Source organism: Globicephala melas, chromosome 2 (genome assembly GCF_963455315.2).
Source record: "Globicephala melas chromosome 2, mGloMel1.2, whole genome shotgun sequence".
In the NCBI taxonomy this organism is placed as follows: Eukaryota; Metazoa; Chordata; class Mammalia; order Artiodactyla; family Delphinidae; genus Globicephala; species Globicephala melas.
In genome coordinates this window covers 144,934,836-144,955,894 of record NC_083315.2, presented here as the reverse complement: position 1 = coordinate 144,955,894, position 21,059 = coordinate 144,934,836, and the positions used below count along the sequence as shown (strand labels likewise).

Sequence of the window (21,059 nt, the reverse complement as noted above, 5' to 3'; positions counted from 1 at the left end):
CCAGAATGGGGGGCAAATGGGGAAACCGAGGCCCAGAAAGGTGGGGTAGCTACCCACAGTCCCTTGGGTAACTGACAGGGCTGGGGTCTAGGTGTCCTAGCTCTTAGCGCGGTGCTGTTTGCACTGAGACCCACCTGATGTAGGTGAGGGCGTTGCCCTCAGGAAAGTTGTAGGGGTGCCGTTTCCTGAAGACGTGGCCCACCCGGCTGCAGGGCACGATCTCCAAGCTCCCACCGCACATCCACACCCGGAAGGAGAGCTCTGCAGAGACGGCAGCCATCAGGATGGGAAGGAGCCACTCGGCAAGTCCCCACGGAGTGAAGGTGGGAAGGAGCTGGCTTCCCTTGCCTTTGGTGTCTCCTTGGAGGCATATGCTGGTGTCAGAGCTCCTGGGCCTGTTTACACGGGGTGCACCCACTCCTTGCACGTGTTCCTGACTGCTTCCTCCATGCTTGTGCACACACACATCCCCCCACACACACACCCTCCTCACACCCATCCCACACACACACACCCTCCTCACACCCATCCCACACACACATACCCGCTGGCATCTTTCTGGCTGGCCCAGACCTCCCTCATGGCCCCGGGGGTCTCCATTGGATCACACCTCACAACACTTAAGTGGCTCCTGTAAAGGCACTACCTACACCTGTCAGACCCGGGGGTTACAAAAGCGGTAACCATCGTCCATTTACTGAGTACTCACTCTGTGCTCTCTATGGCTGATGTCTAATTCTCACAGCTACCATGTGGCATTAGGTGTTATGATCCCCATGTTTTATTTTTTTATTTATTTTATTTTATTTTTGCGGTACGAGGGCCTCTCACTGTTGTGGCCTCTCCCGTTGCGGAGCACAGGCTCCGGACGCGCAGGCTCAGCGGCCATGGCTCACGGGCCCAGCCGCTCCGCGGCATGTGGGATCTTCCCGGACCAGGGCACAAACCTGTGTCCCTTGCATCGGCAGGCGGACTCTCAACAACTGCGCCACCAGGGAAGCCCTCCCCATGTTTTCGATAAGGACTATGAAGCTCAAAGATGTTAAATGACCTCTCCAAGGTCACCTCCACGCTCTGTTGCAGAACTGCAGTGTAAAGTTCACACTTTGTCCAGCAAGTCCCACTGTTTGAACCAGATCATGATCTGTCAGACGCCGTTGTAGAATCCCTTACGCTCTAGTGGGGGGAGGCAGGAACTCAGTAAAAGAAGAAACCAAAATACAAGTAGACAAGAAAATGAGTAGAATACTTCATCTGCGAAGCAGGTAGGAGACTGAAGCAGGTGAGTGGAGTTGGGGGTGAGGCTGCAGTTTTAATGGCTGATGAGGGATGTTCTCGATGAAGGGGGGGGGGTGCATTTGAGCCGAGGCCTGAAGGAGGTGAGGAAGAGGCACGTGACTCTTAGGGATGAGCGTTCCGGGCAGAGGGACAAGCAAGGGCACAGAGCTAGAGGTAAGAGCACAGTAGGCAGGAGCGGAGCGAGGTGCGGGGAGGGCAGGAGGAGCTGAGGGCGGAGCTGGCGGTGTGTGTTTGTGGGGGAAGGGCAGATGGTGTAAGGACTTCCGGGTTTTGCTCTGAGTGATGCGGGAGCCCTTGCAGGGTCTTGAGCAGCTGAGTAACATGATCTGACTACCTTTTAAAAGGATCCCTAATGAGAATCCCAAGGTTTTCACGTTTGCCACCCTCACTCAAGGTGGCCTCTGGGTTCTGGCGTTTGGCTCTCTCAGGGGAAACAGGAACGAGTCTGGGTTTGGGCATCTCCCTTCCTTCCACAAATGAACAGTTCTTTTTTTTTTTTGCAGTACGCGGGCCTCTCACTGTTGTGGCCTCTCCCGTTGCAGAGCACAGGCTCCGGACGCGCAGGCTCAGCGGCCATGGCTCACGGGCCCAGCCGCTTCGGGATCTTCCCGGACGGGGGCACGAACCCGTGTCCCCTGCATCGGCAGGCGGACTCTCAACCACTGCGCCACCAGGGAAGCCCCAAATGAACAGTTCTGAAAGGCCCAAACCCATCAGTGACGAGAGTCTCCTGGCTCAAAACTAGTCCCAGCAGCTGAACGTCTGAGCACCACGGCTAGCCTAGGAATTTCTTTGAATTTTTTCGAAGAAACAAAACCCTCCCTAGAACCACTGTGTGGTTCACCTTTCAATTCCCCAATCACTGAGCCCTGGCCTCAGGCAGAGTTTGAAGTTAGCTATTTGATCACTCACTTGTTTCTCCATCGGGCCCCGGCCTTAAAAAAAAAAAAAAAAAAAGCAAGGAAGGAGAAAAGAAAAAGGCTTCTGGATGCAGCAGAGACCATTAGTTTCCCAGCCCTCTGAATCTTTACAGGAAACTGGATTTGCCAAAGCTCCCTTCAGGCTGAGATGGAGAACACAAAAGAGGTCACTTAGGCCCAAAATACATAAAAGGAGGTCACAATAGAAGGGTCACTGCACCCCAGTTCCCAGAATTTACTCCTCTGAATGCCTGCCTAGAAACGGTTTCCAAGCATTAAGTTACAAAGGGGAGAAAATCCCACGCCTGTTTCCACTCCGGCTGGTCCTGAGTTGGAGCCCCACTGCCCATCTGTCCCACTGCCCTAGTCAGAGAGGGAAGAAAGACCTGGTCCTTGCCTCCCAGAAACACAGACTCTGACTTGGATCACACCTCACAACACTTAAGTGGCTCCTGTAAAGGCACTACCTACACCTGTCAGACGTGGAGTTTCCCAGCTGAGATCTGGAAGACGGCGTCTACCTCAGTTTGCCCATCTGTCAGATGGGTGAGATACCACGAGCCCTATTTACTTTGCAAAAAACCTGGTCAGGATGAAAAAGGAAGCAGTGGGAAAGGGCTCTGCAAAGGACTGACTGGGTCCACTGCCAGAGCAAGGACAGGCCTTTGTGTTTCACAAGCCTCAAGGTACCTGCCCCCACAAACCCTGGCCCACTCCTGGATCCCTGGGATCGATCGCCACCCTCCTCCACCACGCTCCTCATCTGGGAGGCTGCCTGTGTGGGCTGCACCCCTGGGCTTCCTTCCTATGTGAGGAAGTTCAGCCAGCAGGTCGGGGGAGAGTGAGGGTGGGTGTTTATCCCCTGACACCTTCCACCTGGCACAGTGGACTGGCTGCAGGCGCCCCAAGACCACAGCTACTGTCGGGGAGCACTCCCTCCCTGTGTTTCAGACCTGAGGGTGGCTACACTTCCCAGCAGTCACCAGCCCAGCCCTACCCTGGCCCTTGTGGTTCCCTGTAACTTGCCCACGCCGTGTAAATAGGCCCTTTTATAAACCCCCCTTAAATCACCCACATCAGATGTTCCATCTGTACCCAGCCTTTATCTCACCTGAACCTCACCAGCGACCCTGGGGGTTCACTGGCTCTTCCCTTTCCTTGTGGGGCTAAAGGGTTCCTATGGCCTCATAATAATAATAATGGCTGCCAGTATCTTCACCCCCCTCATCTCACTTAGTACTTATAACAGCCTCTTGGGGAAACTGAGGCTCAGGGAGGCTTTCACTTGCCCAGGGCCAAACAATTTATAGGTGGTAGGGCCAGGATTTGCACCCAGGCCATCTGACTCCATTGCTTACGTTTAACCGCCACCCCCTACTGCCACCCCCTACTGTACACACCACCCCCAGCCTTTCTTGTAGGGAAGCAGCCATGTGCTTCCTCCATACACGTGTCTAGCCATGTGGCCACAGGTTCTCCCTGACCACCTAATCTCTTTGTTGACTAGCTGTGTGGCTCTGGACAAATTACTTAACCTCTCTGTGCCTCGGTCTCTTTACCAGTAGAATGGAGATATAATAGTACTTACTTCAGAGATCCATTGTGAGGATTTAAGGAGTCAATATGTGTAACATCCTTAGGGCCTTACATATAGAAAACACGCAACCCAGGTTACCCATTATTATTACTGTGGTTATTTCCCAACTTACCAAAATTCTCTCCCCCCCAGATGTCCATCTGGGCATCATACTTTCCCAAGTGGTTAAACCAAGACTTGTCAATCACGAAGATTCCTCCAGCTATGACAGGCGTCCTGGGAACAAGGAGAGGAAAGAAGCAACACATGAGCTGGAAGATCTGAACCCCTCTAGACGGCCCCAGGGCCCAGGCCATTTGCCCTAGCATCCCCCACTTGCAGAGTCACTGGGGTCGGATATCTGGCCCGCTTGCTGGCCTCTGGCCTCTCTCTCCCCCGGGCCCAGAACAGAGTTAGCCCTGGGATCGTGCACCCCTAGGAGCCCTGGCAACTGCAATGGCCCTCCCAGGAGCCTCCAAAGCCCCTGACTCAGGCAAGGAAGGGGTCTCTCCAGAGCCCACAGCAGTCCTGACCTTATGGGCTTGGTGGGGTCTGTCCGGGCAATCTTCTGCTCCAGAGGGATCTGCTCCCACTTGAAATGCAGGCTCCAGTCAAATCCTAAGGGCCAGACTAGGGTGAGGATGCGGCTCGGGGGCTCTTGTCCCCTCACTCCACCCCCCCCCCGAGAGTCTCCCTTGATCAGAAGCCAGCTTGTAGAGGGCCCTGGGCAATTCACGTAGTCATTCCTTCATTCAGAACGAGACAGGTCCCTGTCCTCATGGAGTTTCAATCTACTGGGTAAGACAAAGACTTACAAAGATAAATCAGTAAATGGATAATATGTCAGTTGGGGTTGTAAAGTGCTAAAAAACAAAAAAAAAGAAAGGAGGGGTACCCATGCTATTCTGGTAAGGGTAGCCAGGAAAGGCTCTCTGAGGAGGTAACGTTTGAGTAGAGACCTGAATGAAGAACTGATCCATGCAGACATGTAGGGAAAGGGAATTCCAGGTGGGGGGAACAGCAAGTGCAAAGGCCCTGAGGTGATTTCCCTAAGGAGAAATGTCTGGCTGCCTTCAGAATCCCACTCAGCCTCAACATCTAACTAACAACTGTGTCCATTTATCGGAAATCCGAGCCCCAAATAGGAAATCCACTCTGCGCATTAGCTCCTGGCAACAGGTTCTCTGGAGCAGCCTGCCCAATAGAACTTGCTGCAATGACGGAAACGTCCTACATCTGCACTGTCCAACAGGGTAGACACTAGTCACATGTGGTTATTGAGCACCTGAAATGCTGCTAGGGCAGCTTAGGAACTGAGTTTTGAATTTTACTTAATTTTAATTAATTTATATTTACATAGCCAGAAGTGGCTATTATCTACTGTATTGGACAGCACAGTTCTAAAGTCTAGACCAGAGCTGCCCAAAAGAAATACAATGCAAGCCGGAGACGCAAGCCACACATGCAATTTAAGTTTTCCCAGTAGCCATGTCAAAAAGTAAGAAGAACATATGAGATTAATTTGAATAATGTATTGTTAATGCAATATATCCAAAATACCATCATTTCAATCATTATCATTGATGATCATATTCATAATCAATACAAAAAATTATTAATGAGATATTTTATATTCTTTCATACTAAGTCTTCAAAACCTGGTGTGTATTTTTTCTTACAGCATATCTCAGTTCAGACTGGTCACATTTCAAGAGCTCAATAGCCAAATGTGGCTAATAACTACCATATTCGGCCAGCTCTAGACCATTTCCAGGCGTACAGGTTAGGAAGCCGTGCAAAGTTGAGGGCTCCCCCTTCCTCACCCCCAAGACGACAGCAGTCATATCATGTTATTCTGCCAGGGCTTGTGGCAATGGTCCCCGGGGCTGGCAGTATTTGAGAAGGATGTGTCAAAGTTTGGGGGGAGGGAAAGATCAGAGACTAGCTTGGCCCTGTCCCTGATTGTGCCAGGAGCCTGCAACTGCCAGCCCTGGCCCTTCGTCCCCAACCCCATGGCTCTACACAATCCCCTTTCATTTTCTAGAGGTAAAGGGGGTGGGGGTGTGAGACGCTCTGGCACAGTTGGGAAGAAGAGCACCAAGCCAGGGCTTTTGCCTGCCCTCACCTGCCTCCTTTCAGGTCTAGAGCCCCTCCCCTGGGAGCCGGACCCACCTCCCCGAAGGTCAGCAGATGCAGCAAGGTAGGCAAAATTATCCAGACTGATGACATCAATGATGGGGCTCACCACGCGGGTGTGATCCTAGGAGAGGACACATGAGATGGCGTGAGGCCAGGGACTCTGTGAATAAAGGCCCAACTGCCTGCTCTGGGAAGAAGTTCTCTTCGAGGCATTGGGCACTCAGCACCTTCTGCAGGACACGTTAGGCTCCCAGGAGCTGTCCTGCATCACCACATCTAGGCTCCCAGAAGGTCCCTCTTGGGTCTCATGGGCACGATGCTCTCCCAGCCTCTTCCTCTCACATCATGCTGAGCCCTGCCAGGATCTCACCTCCTCAGTAAAGCCCTCCCTGATTGCTGCAGGCTGAGGACTTCTTCCTCTTTTAAACTGCTCTCAGTTATAGACCAGACAATTCCTGGGACAGTGAATCAGATGCTGCCTGATGTGGATCTTCTGTTGCTGGTGTGAGCTGTTGTTTTACTAATTGTTGTCCGTCTTTGTACATGTTGAGGTTGAGTCTTTCCACCTGGACAACCGGCAGCTTAAGGGCAGGGACCCTGCAGTCTCTGTGTAACCTGGGTGGCACTCCTCTCATGCCACATCCACTTCAAAGTCAGACTCACGCTCCCTTCATCATCTCCCAGACACAAATCCACCTCCAAAACATTGGTGGAAAGGTTTTTTTCTGGGGGTGAGGGGTGGGGGGATAGTGGTGGTGGTGGATTCTGTCATATACCACGTGCAAAACTTAATTGCCCTCCATCAGCAGGATGTCTGTTCTCTTCTTTTCTCCCTCCATGGAGGGACATGGAACAGAGCTGCTTCTCCCTCCTCTCTCTGCATTCTGTGCTGACCCTCAAAATCCTCTTGTCTGCAGCTTGGAATCCAGCTCTGCCCCTCAGTTCACACTCCGTCTCAGGACGACAAAAATGTGGGACATGGCGGATCAGGGAGAAAAATCCACGGTCTCCCACAGTGTTCTATGGGGGCCTCACCTTATCTTTTTATAGACTTTTTGTATTGAGATTTAATTCACATTTTTTTTTTTTTTTTGCAGTACGCGGGCCTCTCACTGTTGTGGCCTCTTCCGTTGCAGAGCACAGGCTCTGGACATGCAGGCTCAGTGGCCATGGCTCACGGGCCCAGCCGCTCCGCGGCATGTGGGATCTTCCCGGACCGGGGCACGAACCCGTGTCCCCTGCATCGAAAGGCAGACTCTCAACCACTGCGCCACCAGGGAAGCCCTAATTCACATTTTTATAACAATTTTATTAGATATAATTGATATACCATAAAATTTGCCATTTTAAAGTGTACAATTCAGTGGTTTGCAGTATATTCACAAGGTTGTGGCACCGTCACCACTCTCTAATTCCAAAACATTTTCAGCACCCCAATAAGAAACCCTGTACCATCAGCAGTCACTCCCCATACCCCGCTCCCTCCAGCCCCTGACAACCACTAATCCCCTTTGTATTTCTATGGATTTATTTATTCTGGACATTTCATATAAATGGAATCATATAATATGCAGCTTTTGTTACTGGCTTCTTTCACTTAGCATAAGGTTTTCAAAGTCCATCCATATTGTAACATGTATCATTACTTCATTCTTTTTATGGCTGAACAGTATTCCACTGTATGGATACATCACATTCTGTTTATCCATTCGCGGTTGATAGACATTCTGCTGTTTCCATGTTTCAGCTATTCTGAATAACACTGCTCTGAACACTCAGGCACAAGTTTTTGTGTGGGATATGTTTTCATTTCTCTTGAGTATATACCTAGCAGTGGAATTGCTGGGTCATATGGTAACTCTATGTTTAAACTTTTGAGGGAGTGCCAGACTGTTTTCCAAAGTGGAGAACAGCACCATTTGACACGCTCCCCAGCAATGTATAAAGACTCCTATTTATCTGCATCCTCACCAGCACTTGTACTGTCCATCCTTTTGATTATAACCATCCTGTAGGTATCAAGTGGTACCTCATTGTGGTTTTGACTTGCATTTCCCTAATGACTTAACATTGAGCATCTTTTCATGCGCTGGTTGACCATTTGTCTATTTTCCATTGCGGTGCGCGGGCTTCTCAATGCGGTGGCTTCTCTTGTTGCGGAGCACGGGCTCTAGGCGCCCGGGCTTCAGTAGTTGTGGCACTCGGGCTCATAGGTTGTGGCTCGCGAGCTCTAAAGCGCAGGCTCAGAAGTTGTGGCACACGGGCTTAGTTGTTCCGTGGCCTGTGGGATCTTCCCGGACAAGGGCTTGGACCCGTGTCCTCTGCATTGGCAGGTGGATTCTTAACCACTGTGCCACCAGGGAAGCCCTTTTCTCATTTTTAAATTGGGTTATTTGCCTTTTATGGTTGAGTTGAAATCACCTCATCCTATGTTCCATATGTCCAAATCCTCCCCATTCTAGAGAACAGCAGGCACATGGGAGGGCCCCCCCCCCCGCTTGAGAACACCATCCTCTCCTCCCTCCTTCTCAGGCTTCCCAGCCTGACTCACCCTCACTCATCACTCCCTCAGGAGGAAAACAACAACACCCATTCGTAGTAGGAGCTTTGTGGCTCACCCAGGCTTTCAGCCAATTTAATTCTCACCACAACCCAGTCAGACAAATATTACAATTATCCCTGTTTTCAGATGAGAAAGCTCAATGAGGTGAAGTTACTCAGGAGGGAGCAGACCATTTAGGCTTCCTACTCTGCCTGCCCAACTCCAGAGACCGTTCATCATCCCCCCTCATGCCAAGAACATGTGGGCACGTCCAGAGCTCCCCCAGGGACAGACAGACTTACCTCCTTCACCCGCTGCAGCATGGGCTGCAGCCACTCGGTGTTCACTTCGCAGTGGCTGTCCAGAAAGGTGAGGACAGCAGCTGCGGCCACATCTGCCCCGCGAACTCGGGACCGGATCAGCCCTGCAATGGGAAGGGACAAAGGATGGTGCTGGGACTGAGCCAATTTGCTCATCCGTCCCCCCAAAGTCTTAGGGCTCTCCGCCCCTTAAGGCTGAGGTTTCCCTGAGTTATTGTGATTTAACTTTACTTTGTATTTCTTGATTTCTTCCCTCCCTCTTTTTCTTTCTCTCACCCATCCATCAACCATCATTACTCCAAGGTTATTCTCTGAGTGCCCTCTGCATGCCAGACACTGGACTCTGGGGATACAATGATGAACAGTCAGAGTTTAGTGAACAGAAGTTGCCATAAAGTGTGGTTTGGTACCAAAGGAGAGCCAGAAACCACCACTCAGGAACCTCAGGGTGGTCCTCTCCAGCTGCACTATCCTCTACGACATGCAGAGAGTCTTCTAGACTGAGACAAGCTGGAGTTAGTATGCCAGCCCCTTCACTAACTGTAGCATATTATTTAACCTCTCTGAGCCTTAGTTTTCTTATCCAGAAGATTCAGAGAGAATAATCCCTGCCTCTTGGGGACAGTGCGTGGTGCCCAGGAAACCGACATGTGCAGAGATTCTACTCTGCTTCCACCTCATTCCCCAGTCTCGTCGAAGGCTCGTCAACTGTCAAAAAATGGCCTCACTTTTGGCAGCACCCTGGTCAGAGCTGGGGACTTGCCTGATCAGGAGGGAGGAGACCCAGATGGTCCTGCCCCTGACAGAACAGCCACTGGTGCGGGGAGATTTCCCTGGCCACACCTCTGCCCGGCACTCTACTGCCCCGTCCTTCTACTCCATAGGGAGCTGTAAAGCACCTAATCATAAATTTACATCTATGTTGGGTAAAACCCCAGGGAACAGCATACTCCCAGGCCTAAAGGCACCTGCAACCCAGGGCTTGGGAGAGAGCTCTCTCTGGACCCTTCCATTCCAGTTTGAAGGTCCCTTCGGCCTGACTAGACTTTCTTAAATACACCCATCACATCTCTTTCTTTCCTTCCTTCCTTCCTTCCTTCCTTCCTTCCTTCCTTCCTCCCTCCCTCCCTCCTTCCTCCCTCCCTCCCTCCTTCCTCCCTCCCTCCCTCCCTCCCTCCTTCCTCCCTCCCTCCCTCCTTCCTTCCCTCCTTCCTTCCTTTCTTTCCTCCCTCCCTCCCTCCCTCCTTCCTCCCTCTCTCCTTCCTTCCTCCTTCCCTGCTTCCTTTCTTTCCTCCCTCCCTCCCTCCTTCCTTCCCTCCCTCCCTCCCTCCCTTCCTCCCTCCCTCCCTCCTTCCTCCCTCCCTCCCTCCCTCCCTCCCTCCTTCCTCCCTCCCTCCCTCCTTCCTTCCCTCCTTCCTTCCTTCCTTTCTTTCCTCCCTCCCTCCCTCCTTCCTCCCTCCCTCCTTCCTTCCTTCCTTTCTTTCTTTCCTCCCTCCCTCCCTCCTTCCTCCCTCCCTCCCTCCCTCCTTCCTCCCTCCCTCCCTCCCTCCTTCCTCCCTCCCTCCCTCCTTCCTCCCTCCCTCCCTCCTTCCTCCCTCCCTCCCTCCTTCCTTTCTTTCCTCCCTCCCTCCCTCCTTCCTTCCCTCCCTCCCTCCTCCCTCCTCCCTCCCTCCCTCCTCCCTCCTTCCTCCCTCCCTCCCTCCCTCCTTCCTCCCTCCCTCCTTCCTTCCTTCCTTCCTTTCTTCCTTCCTCTCTCTCTCTCTTTTTCTGTCTCTCTCCCTCTCTCACCTTCAGTGGCTCCCTGTTCTCTGCTTTATCAAGTCTAAATGCCCCCCCCATCATCTATCCTCACCCCACTCATTCCTCTTGCTGACCAGGCCCAATTCTCCCAGGAAGGGAGACTAAGTAGAGGGAGGTTAAGAGGCTGGGCTCTGGGTGGGCCCCCTGCCCCGGGGTGGAATTCTGGTTCCTTTATTCATCACTCCAGGCAAATTACTGAACCTTCCTAAACCCCAGTTTCTTTCTTTCAAAACAGAATGATGGGCTGTTATGAGGACTGAACATGAGAATGTGGGCAGAGTGAATGCTACAGGGTGAGAATGCAGGAAACGTAGGGAGAGACTGTTAGTACTTCCTGTACCCAGGCCGGACTGATGCCTTTGCTTGCAGAGTCCCTGGGCCTGGAACGCCCTCCCTTGTGCCCTATTCATCTGTCTCACAACCCCTTCACCCAATCCAGGCACCCTCTCCGATCATTCCCCTCTCCTCCATCTCCTTTCTACCCCATATAATTATAACCAGCCTCAGCTCCATAATAAGCTCTCCGAGGGCAGGGACCACATTTATACTTCTTTTGTGTCCCCTAGAGTGCCGTGTACAATCCTATGCTGTAGTCGGTGCTCCAAAACACCTCTTGATTGGAAGTGAGGTCACATCTGCTTTATACTGCCCTGTGGTTTTCTCAAAGCATTTAATCCTTAAAACAACTGTGCAGGACAGAAAGGGTACTATTATTATTCCCATTTCTCACGAGAGACAACGAAGGCAGCCGGAAGTCATACTGTGATAGGGGCTGACCCAAGATAGCAAGAGGGTCTTTCCCCAGACCTTGGTCCTGGCCACCAGGAAGGCAGCAGGACCACGCTGGCTTGGTATGACATGGCCCCAAAAGGGAGCGGGGAGGTGCAGAAGTCTAGATCAAAAGAGCTCTGAGGTGGCACCTAGGGTCCAAGAACTTACCTTCCCGCCGGTCGTTGCGCAGGCATTTGACCTTGGTGATCCTGGTCAGGAGAAGACAGTCTTCAGCTGAGGGTGGAGAGAAGGAAGCAAGCTCATTCAGATATTGACGTCAGACCACATGTGGTTCGACCACTACTGGAACCTCCCAGGAGCTTCTCCAGACCAGGCCCAGGGGAAGGCGAGGCATGGAGGAGAGTGGCCATCTCCACTGGCCAAAGGATTGCCCTGTCCTCCACTCCCCGGCCAGACTGAGGACTGCCTGTACTTGTGGCATTACCCGCCAGGGGGCACCAGAGAGCGCCAGCACTGTCACCGGTCCAACAGCCTCGGCGCTAGATTGTGGGGACAATATTCTGCACACGGCAGTTGTGGTAATGAAGGCTGCTGCTGATGCAGTTTAATTTTTTTTTTAATGTCATCTCACTGGTGTCCCATCAAAGCAACACCACTCCTTTTGCACCAGGGAGCAGAGCCAGGGAGGGCACCTAGAAAAGACTGAAGATCCCTGTGGGGAGCAGAGGTCAGCCTGTGATGGCCAGAACAACCTCAAGAGCGCTTCCCTTGGCATTCCGGGGAAATGGGGTGTGAAGGGGTGCAAAAAAAGAAGGTGCACACTTACGATCTGAACTGAAGTCATCCACTAGAATGATCTCCTGGATCAGGCTGGCAGGAGTTCTGTTCAGGACGCTGGAGGAGTGACGGGGACAGAGGAGCCCAGATTTAGGGGCCACCTTCTACTTCCTTCTTCCTGCCGTGGGTTCCCCCACCGCCCACCTCGGAAGCCAGCACACTGGCCACGGGCAGCTTCTAGCAAACCTTCCGGGCCCTGGTCAATGGCTGAGGGGCAGTGTGTTCCTCAGGCTCCTCCAAGACCCTGCCGACCCTGCTGCCTGGACCCTCAGGTACTTGGGACCCACCCCAGATAGGGGGTAGGGACTGCCCTAGTTTAGCTGTTGAGGCAGGACCTTAGTTGCTCTGGCTACCTGGGCTTAACAAGCCCACCTGAGGACAACACCCGCTGGCCCCGAAGCTGTCTGCTTGGAAAGCTAGCGAGGCTCCTTCTGGCCTGATGGGTCAGGAGGGGTGTTCTCAGAAAGCTCCCCTGCCAACTCTTTCCCTCCCACCATCCCTCCTCCTCCTTTACGCCCTGGTGAAGGAAACCTAAACTTCTTTAATCCCTGGGTACTCCATTCCGAATCCTATTCTTTTTTTTTTTTTTTTTTTTTGCGGTACGCGGGCCTCTCACTGTTGTGGCCTCTCCCGTTGCAGAGCACAGGCTCTGGACGCGCAGGCTCAGCGGCCATGGCTCACGGGCCCAGCCGCTCCGCGGCATGTGGGATCTTCCCGGACCGGGGCACGAACCCATGTCCCCTGTATCGGCAGGCGGACTCTCAACCACTGTGCCACCAGGGAAGCCCCCGAATCCTATTCTTATCTAAGTTCATTAAGAAATGAGGTGAGTAGAAGTCAGACTTGACCACGGGGCCAAGCTTAGGAGAACAGGAGGAGCACCGCTCTCTGAATCGCTGACAGGTGCCTACTGGGCTGGCATCCATCCACCTGAGGCCTCAAGTCCATCCCCATCGCCCTGGGCTCCTGACCCCTGCATTTCTGCCCGAGTCCTGGGGACTTGACCTTGTGTTTGTGCATCTCGCTAACAGTTGGACTTCTTGGGTCTCCCTGACCCTGATGCACCAGCCTCAGCCTCTCAGAAGGGCAGAACCCCCCCTGCCAGTGCCCGCTGGTCTTCACGCTGTCTGGCCACAGCACCCAGTCTCAGTGTCCTCCCCTGCCAGGGCCCAGCAGATCCCCGAGGCCTGGGGGAACAGCACCGCGGAGATGAAAGGTCCAAGGTGGGGCTTACCTTTTCACCGTGCGCAGGAGGGTAGAGCGGGCTTCGTTGTGGAAGGTGATGATGATGCTGGTGGCCGGCAAGTCCGACGAATAGGACACGGATGGGCAACTGAGAAGAGAGCAGAGAGGTCAGAAGGCAGCTGGGAGAGTGATCTCAGGGCAGGCTTAAGCTTCTCTTTGGCCGGCCTGCTGCGCCCTGAAGCCAGGCGTGGGCCCTGGGCCTCCACACCCATGCCCACCCCGCTCAGGCCGCCCAGCCTGGAGTCCTTGGAGGGAAGCACGGGTTGGGGGACCTTCCCAGGCCTGGATGCTCTTTACAAAAGACCTAGAGCACTCGGAGCCCCACAGTCACTGAAGTGTTGAGGAGGGATCGACGTGTATAGGCACCACACAGGCCCCAGGATCAAGCCCTGGACCAACAGACAGAACTCCCTGCCCGATGGGGCAGCCAAGAGAGACAGAATGGTGGAGGGGAGAAGAGGGAAAATGGCCTCTCTTTGTCTCTGACACGCTGTAGCTTCTTCCTTCGGATGTAGCGGCTCCTGACATCTGGTGGGATCTGGAGAGGAATCGTTCCCATCCTGCCCTCCCGTGAATTCCTCCCTCTTGCTGACACCGTTAACAGCCACGTGGTGACACCAGGCAGGGGAGCAGTCCCACTCTTCCCACGGGCCCTGGGACACCTAGGGGAAACCGAGTCTCTGAGGAGACACCAAACCACTTCCCCCTACCTCACTCCCTCGCCCAGCAGCTCTGCGCTCTGCCTTCTCCAGACACCACATTTTGGGCCCATTGGCTTCCCCATGCTCAGAAAAGGGAATTAAAATGATCCATCCCTGCCAGGCTTCCTCCTTGTCGGTTCTGCGACTGCTTCTGTGAATGCATTTATTGGTGCTCCTGGGGCCGCAGCGGGAAGGCAGCCGCAGTGCTAGTTTTCATGGCAATCGTCTTTATTACAATTGCTCTCTGACTATTCCAGCGGTGACTGTTTTTTCATTATGGCAAGAGGAGAGATTGAAGGTGGAGACTCGTATCCTCCAGACGGGACACTACAAGGGCCTGAACGAGGGAGGGGGCTGATGACTTGCCCGCTCACACGGAGCAGAGTCCGAGCTGGGATCAGCATGGAAGGTGTCCTTGATCCTGGTCTAGGGCCTCTCCCACCTACCACTCTGGGAGAACAAAAAGCAAAAGACTGCCGAGCATTTCTGGGAGTTGCCGAGGAAGTGGCAGCAGTGGGGCAGGAAGAGAGGAAGGAGAGGGATACCAGTGGGGCGGCGCACAGCACTCTACTGTTTGCACAGTGCAGGCAGGGCTGGCGGCCCCCCTTCACCTCAGACATCACCAGACGGGCACCAAGAACGCCAGGCTAGCCTACCCCCTTCAGACCTCCCCGTGGTCCCCTGGCAGGTCACTCTTGCTGGGATTCCAGCCTGAGGTACATAGGGGCCTCTCTGGCCTCGCTGGGAAGTCTCCTTGGACCTCTCAGGCTCTCAGGAGGTCAATGAAATAAAGATGAGTCAGGAAAACGACAGATGGTAAGGGTTTGAATGTCTCAAGAGCTGGACCGAGTCTGAGGAAATCTTCCTCATTTCTTAAATCCACATGACTGAAAGAAAAGCCAACTGGTGCTGGCCCTTCCCTCCACCTTTCTTTCTCCACCGGCACAATGGAGGCCACACCTGTAATGGCGCGTGTCCCGGATGGGCCGGTCAGGGCTCAGCTTGTCGCTCTCCAGCTGGTTGAAGGCATGCTGTCTGTAGGGGTCCTCTCCAGGCTTCAGCTGCTTGGCTGCCAGGTACGCCTTCTCATCAAAGCCTTTCGAGGGTGTTCCTGTCACCTGAGACAAAGGTCAGCATCAGAGGGGCCACAGGCAAGAGGATAAAGTAGCCACTGTGTGGTAAGCACTTACGACGCGGTAGGACCCAACTGCATTACCTCATTTGTACCTGTGAGCAGGAGATCGTTATTTCCCCCATTGCACCGATGAGGAAACTGAGGCTCGTGACGGTACCCCCACGTGTGGGGGCAGGGAGTACATGGGAACTCTCCGTACCTTCCGCTGAATTTTGTGCACCTAAAACTGCTCTTAAAAAATAAACCTATTAATAAAAAAGCTCAAGGTCAGAGCTAGTGAGTCACAGGTTTCTGGAGTCAAAATGGTTGTTCTGACTCTGAAGCCCACACTCTTGACCAGGGCTCTTCGCTGGATATGGAGATGGTGACACCTGGAGGGCACCTGACCCCCAAGATGAGGTGTCCTGAGAGGTCACCAAGCAACCTGCAGAATGACAGTCTCCTAGGGATAAACCTGGGCCTGACACTGGGCTAGGCATGAAGGAGGTGCCTGATCAGTAAAACATCCAACGCTGGGACGAGATGCTGCCCAGAGAACCACCTGTGAGGTCAGGTGGGCCCTCACAGGCTAATGCCAGAGCTGCTAGGATGCAAATGCACGGGCAGTGACGCATCTTCTCTGGGACTTGTGTTTGCTGCTGAAATAGCTCACGTCAGACCTCCCGGGCAGCCTGGTTTTAAGTGCTGGGGAGTGATGGATGACAGATGCCATGGCCCAGCCTCCCTCCTCTTAGCCACACCCTGCTTTGTGCTCCCAAAGTCCCCCCATGAAAGTCACTGGGGAAAGATACATCTGAGACGCATGGGTGAGTGGATGGATGCTGACATCTCATTATCTGAAACACACTGCCAGCCGGATGTTGCCTGGAAATATCATCCACGGTGAGTGCATCTCGACTCCGCCCCTTCCACTGGACCAGCAGCCCGGGCAGCAGCTGTGGGCCCACAGGGGCAGCAGGAAGGCGGGTGAGAGTTGTCTAGGCACAGAATCCCTGCATGAGAACTCCATCACAGGCCTAGTCTCTAGAGGGACAGTCCCAAGAAGACAGCTCGACCTGTGGAGAGGACATGGATGTGTTGGGTGATCCACCAGCAGCCCAGGGCCTCCACATTCCCCTGAGAGCCTAGCTCCCAGCCTCATGGGACAGGAATGCAAAGGTTCCGGGGAGTGCCTGTCTCCTAGGGCTGCCTCTCTGTAGTGTTCATGCCTCCTAGGAACCAGTCCCTGAGCTCCCTGAGGTCACAGCCAGTGAGGGAGGTTTCCTCATGTGTACTGGGCCCAGCCCTGTGTCACACACATACTCAGGATGGTGACAACAGCTGCACTGCCGCACTGTGATATTCTTATTTGGTGCCATGCCGGGGACTGGACAGATGGGTCCCCACAGACTCGCAATCCATTGCAGGAAAGAGAGAATGAGTGGAAGGAGGGGATTGGTTCAAGATGGTGGAGTAGAAGGACATGCTCTCACTCCCTCATGCGAGAGCACCAGAATCACAACTAAGTGCTGAACAATCATCGACAGGAAGACACTGGAACTCACCCAAAAAGATACCCCACATGCAAAGACAAAGGAGAAGCCACAATTAGACAGTAGGAGGGGTGCAATCACAATAAAATCAAATCCCATAACTGCTGGGTGGGTGACTCACAAACTGGAGAACACTTATACCACAGAAGTCCACCCACTGGAGTGAAGGTTCTGAGCCCCACGTCAGGCTTCCCAACCTGGGGGTCCGGCAACAGGAGGAGGAATTCCTAGAGAATCAGACTTTGAAGCCTAGCGGGACTTGATTGCAGGACTTCAACAGGACTGGGGGAAACAGAGGCTCCTCTCTTGGAGGGCACACACAAAGTAGTGTGCCCATTGGGACCCAGGGGAAGGAGCAGTGACCCCATAGGAGACTGAACCAGACCTACCTGCTAGTGTAGGAGGGTCTCCTGCAGAGGCGGGGGGTGGCTGTGTCTCACTGTGAGGACAAGGACACTGGCAGCAGAAGTTCTGGGAAGTACTCCTTGGCGTGAGCCCTCCCAGAGTCCGCCATTAGCCCCACCAAAGAGCCAGGTAGGCTCCAGTGTTGGGTGGCCTCAGGCCAAACAACCAACAGGGAGGGAAACAAGCCCCACCCATCAGCAAATAAACGGATTAAAGTTTTACTGAGCTCTGCCAACCAGAGCAACAGCCAGCTCTATCCACCACCAGTCCCTCGCATCAGAAAACTTGCACAAGCCTCTTAGATAGTCTCATCCACCAGAGGGCAGACAGCAGAAGCAAGAAGAACTACAATCCTGCAGCCTGTGGAACAAAAACCACATTCACAGAAAGATAGACAAGATGAAAAGGCAGAGGGCTATGTACCAGATGAAGGAACAAGATACAACCCCAGAAAAACAACTAAGTGAAGTGGAGATAGGCAACCTTCCAGAAAAAGAATTCAGAATAATGACAGTGAAGATGATCCAGGACCTCAGAAGAAGAATGGAGGCAAATATCGAGAAGATGTAAGACATGTTTAACAAAGACCTAGAAGAATTAAAGAACAAACAAACAGAGATGAACAATACAATAACTGAAATGAAAAACACACTAGAGGGAATCAACAGCAGAATAACTGAGGCAGAAGAACGGATAAGTGACCTGGAAGAGAGAATGGTGGAATTCACGGCCACGGAACAGAATAAAGAGAAAACAATGAAAAGAAATGAAGACAGCCTAAGAGATCTCTGGGACAACATTAAACGCAACAACATTTGCATTATAGGGGTCCCAGAAGGAGAAGAGAGAGAGATAGGACCTGAGAAAATATTTGAAGAGATTATAGTCGAAAACTTCTCTAACATGGGAAAGAAAATAGCCACCAGAGTCCAGGAAGCACAGAAGAGTCCCAGACAGGATAAACCCAAGGAGAAACATGCCGAGACACATAGTAATCAAATTGGCAAAAATTAAAGACAAAGAAAAATTATTGAAAGCAGCAAGAGAAAAACAACAAATAACATACAAGGGAACTCCCATAAGGTTAACAGCTGATTTCTCAGCAGAAACTCTACAAGCCAGAAGGGAGTGGCATGACATATTTAAAGTGATGAAAGGGAAGAAACTACAACCAAGATTGCTCTACCCAGCAAGGATCTCATTCAGATTCTACGGAAAAATCAAAAGCTTTACATACAAACAAAAGCTAAGAGAATTCAGCAACACAAAACAAATGCTAAAGGAACTTCTCTAAGTAGGAAACACAAGAGAAGAAAAGGACCTACAAAAAAAAACCCATAACAATTAAGAAAATGGTCATAGACACATACATATCAATAATAACCTTAAAAGTGAATGGATTAAGTGCTCCAACCAAAAGACTGAGGCTCCCTGAATGGATACAAAGACAACACCCATATATATGCTGTCTACAAGAGACCCACTTCAGACCTAGGGACACATACAGACTGAAAGTGAGGAGATGGAAAAAGATATTCCATGCAGATGGAAATCAAAAGAAAGCTGGAGTAGCAATACTCATATCAGGTAAAACAGACTTTAAAATAAAGAATGTTACAAGAGATAAGGAAGGACACTACATAATGAACAAGGGATCAATCCAAGAAGAAGATATAACAATTATAAATCTATATGCACCCAACATAGGAGCACCTCAATACATAAGGCAACTGCTAACATCTATAAAAGAGGAAATCGACAGTAACAGAATAATAGTGGGGGACCTTTAACACCTCACTTACACCAATGGACAGATCATCCAAACAGAAAATCAATAGGGAAACACAAGCTTTAAATGACACAATAGATCAGATAGATTTAATTGATATTTATAGGACATTCCATCCAAAAACAGCAGATTACACTTTCTTCTCAACTGCACATAGAACATTCTCCAGGATAGATCACATCTTGGGTCACAAATCAAGCCTCAGTAAATTTAACAAAATTGAAATCATATCAAGCATCTTTTCTGACCACAATGCTATGTGATTAGAAATCAATTACAGGGAAAAAAAAGTAAAAAAAAAAAACACATGGAGACTAAACAATATGTTACTAAATAACCAAGAGATCACTGAAGAAATCAAAGAGGAAATCAAAAAATACCTAGAAACCAATGACAATGAAAACAGGATGATCCAAAACCTATGGGATGCAGCAAAAGCAGTTCTAAGAGGGAGGTTTATAGCAAGACAAGCCTACCTCAAGAAACAAGAAAAATATCAAATAAACAATCTAACCTTACACCTAAAGGAACTAGAGAAAGAAAAACAAACAAAACCCAAAGTTAACATAAGGAAAGAAATCATAAATATCAGAGCAGATATAAATGAAATAGAAACAAAGAAAACAATAGCAAAGATCAATAAAACTAAAAGGTGGTTCTTTGAGAAGATAAACAAAATTGATAAACCATTAGCCAGACTCATCAAGAAAAAGAGGGAGAGCACTCAAATCAAGAAAATTAGAAATGAAAAAGGAGAAGTTACAACAGACACCACAGAACTACAAAGCATCCTAAGAGATTATTACAAGCAACTCGATGACAATAAAATGGGCAACCTGGAAGAAATGGACAAATTTTCAGAAAGGTATAACCTTCCAAGACTGAACCAGGAAGAAATAGAAGATATGAACAGACCAATCACAAGTAATGAAATTAAAACTGTGATTTAAAATCTTCCAACAAACAAAAGTCCAGGACCAGATGGCTTCACAGGTGAATTCTATCAAACATTTAGAGAAGAGCTAACACCCATCCTTCTCAAACTCTTCCAAAAAATTGCAGAGGAAGGAACACTCCCAAACTCATTCTATGAAGCCACCATCACCCTGATACCAAAACCAGACAAAGATACTAGAGAAAAAGACAATCACAGACCAATATCACTGATTAATATATATGCAAAAATCCTCAACAAAATACTAGCAAACAGAATCCAACAACACATTAAAAGGATCATACACCATGATCAAGTGGGATTTATCCCAGGGATGCAAGGATTCTTCTATAGATGCAAATCAATCAAAGTAATACACCATATTAACAAATTGAAGAAGAAAAACCATATGATCATCTCCATAGATGCAGAAAAAGGTTTTGACAAAATTCAACACCCAGTTATGATAAAAACTCTCTAGAAGGTGGGCATACAGGGAACCTACCTCAATATAATAAAGGCCGTATAAGACAAACATTATTCTCAATGGTGAAAAACTGAAAGCATTTCCTCTAAGATCAGGAACAAGACAAGGATGTCCACTCTCACCACTATTATTCAACATAGTTTTGGAAGACCTAGCCACGGCAATCAGAGAAGAAAACGAAATAAAAGGAATACAAATTGGAAAAGAAGAAGTTAAACTGTCACTGTTGGCAGATGACATGATACTATGCATAGAGAATCCTAAAGATGCCACCAGAAAACTACTAGAGCTAATCAATGAATCTGGTAAAGTTGCAGGATACAATATTAATGCACAGAAATCTCTTGCATTCCTATACACTAATGATGAAAAATCTGAAAGAGAAATTAAGGAAAAACTCCCATTTAGCATTGTAACAAAAAGAATAAAATACCTAGGAGTAAACTTACTTAGACCTGTATGCAGAAAACTATAAGACACTGATGAAAGAAATTAAAGATGATACAAACAGATGGAGAGATATACCATGTTCTTGGATAGGAAGAATCAATACCGGGAAAATGACTATACTACCGAAAGCAATCTACAGATTCAATGCAATCCCTATCAAATTACCAATGGCATTTTTTTTTTTTTTTTTTTTTTTGTGGTACGTGGGCCTCTCAC

General features: G+C 50.4%; 1 protein-coding gene across 2 annotated transcripts in view; it reads right to left on the bottom strand.

Annotated features, from left to right (window-relative positions):
• The window catches only part of GALNT16 (polypeptide N-acetylgalactosaminyltransferase 16), a 98,887-nt gene that overhangs the window by 12,658 nt on the left and 65,170 nt on the right, over positions 1 to 21,059 (bottom strand). For both annotated transcript variants that reach the window (XM_030855348.2, XM_060294943.1), the window contains 9 exons: positions 15,072 to 15,229; positions 13,400 to 13,498; positions 12,155 to 12,222; positions 11,536 to 11,601; positions 8,779 to 8,900; positions 5,968 to 6,055; positions 4,329 to 4,413; positions 3,929 to 4,032; positions 135 to 261 (listed from right to left, as the gene is read on the bottom strand). In XM_030855348.2, the coding sequence (XP_030711208.1) occupies positions 135 to 261; positions 3,929 to 4,032; positions 4,329 to 4,413; positions 5,968 to 6,055; positions 8,779 to 8,900; positions 11,536 to 11,601; positions 12,155 to 12,222; positions 13,400 to 13,498; positions 15,072 to 15,229 (917 nt within the window). The remainder of the gene's footprint in view (positions 1 to 134; positions 262 to 3,928; positions 4,033 to 4,328; positions 4,414 to 5,967; positions 6,056 to 8,778; positions 8,901 to 11,535; positions 11,602 to 12,154; positions 12,223 to 13,399; positions 13,499 to 15,071; positions 15,230 to 21,059) is intronic.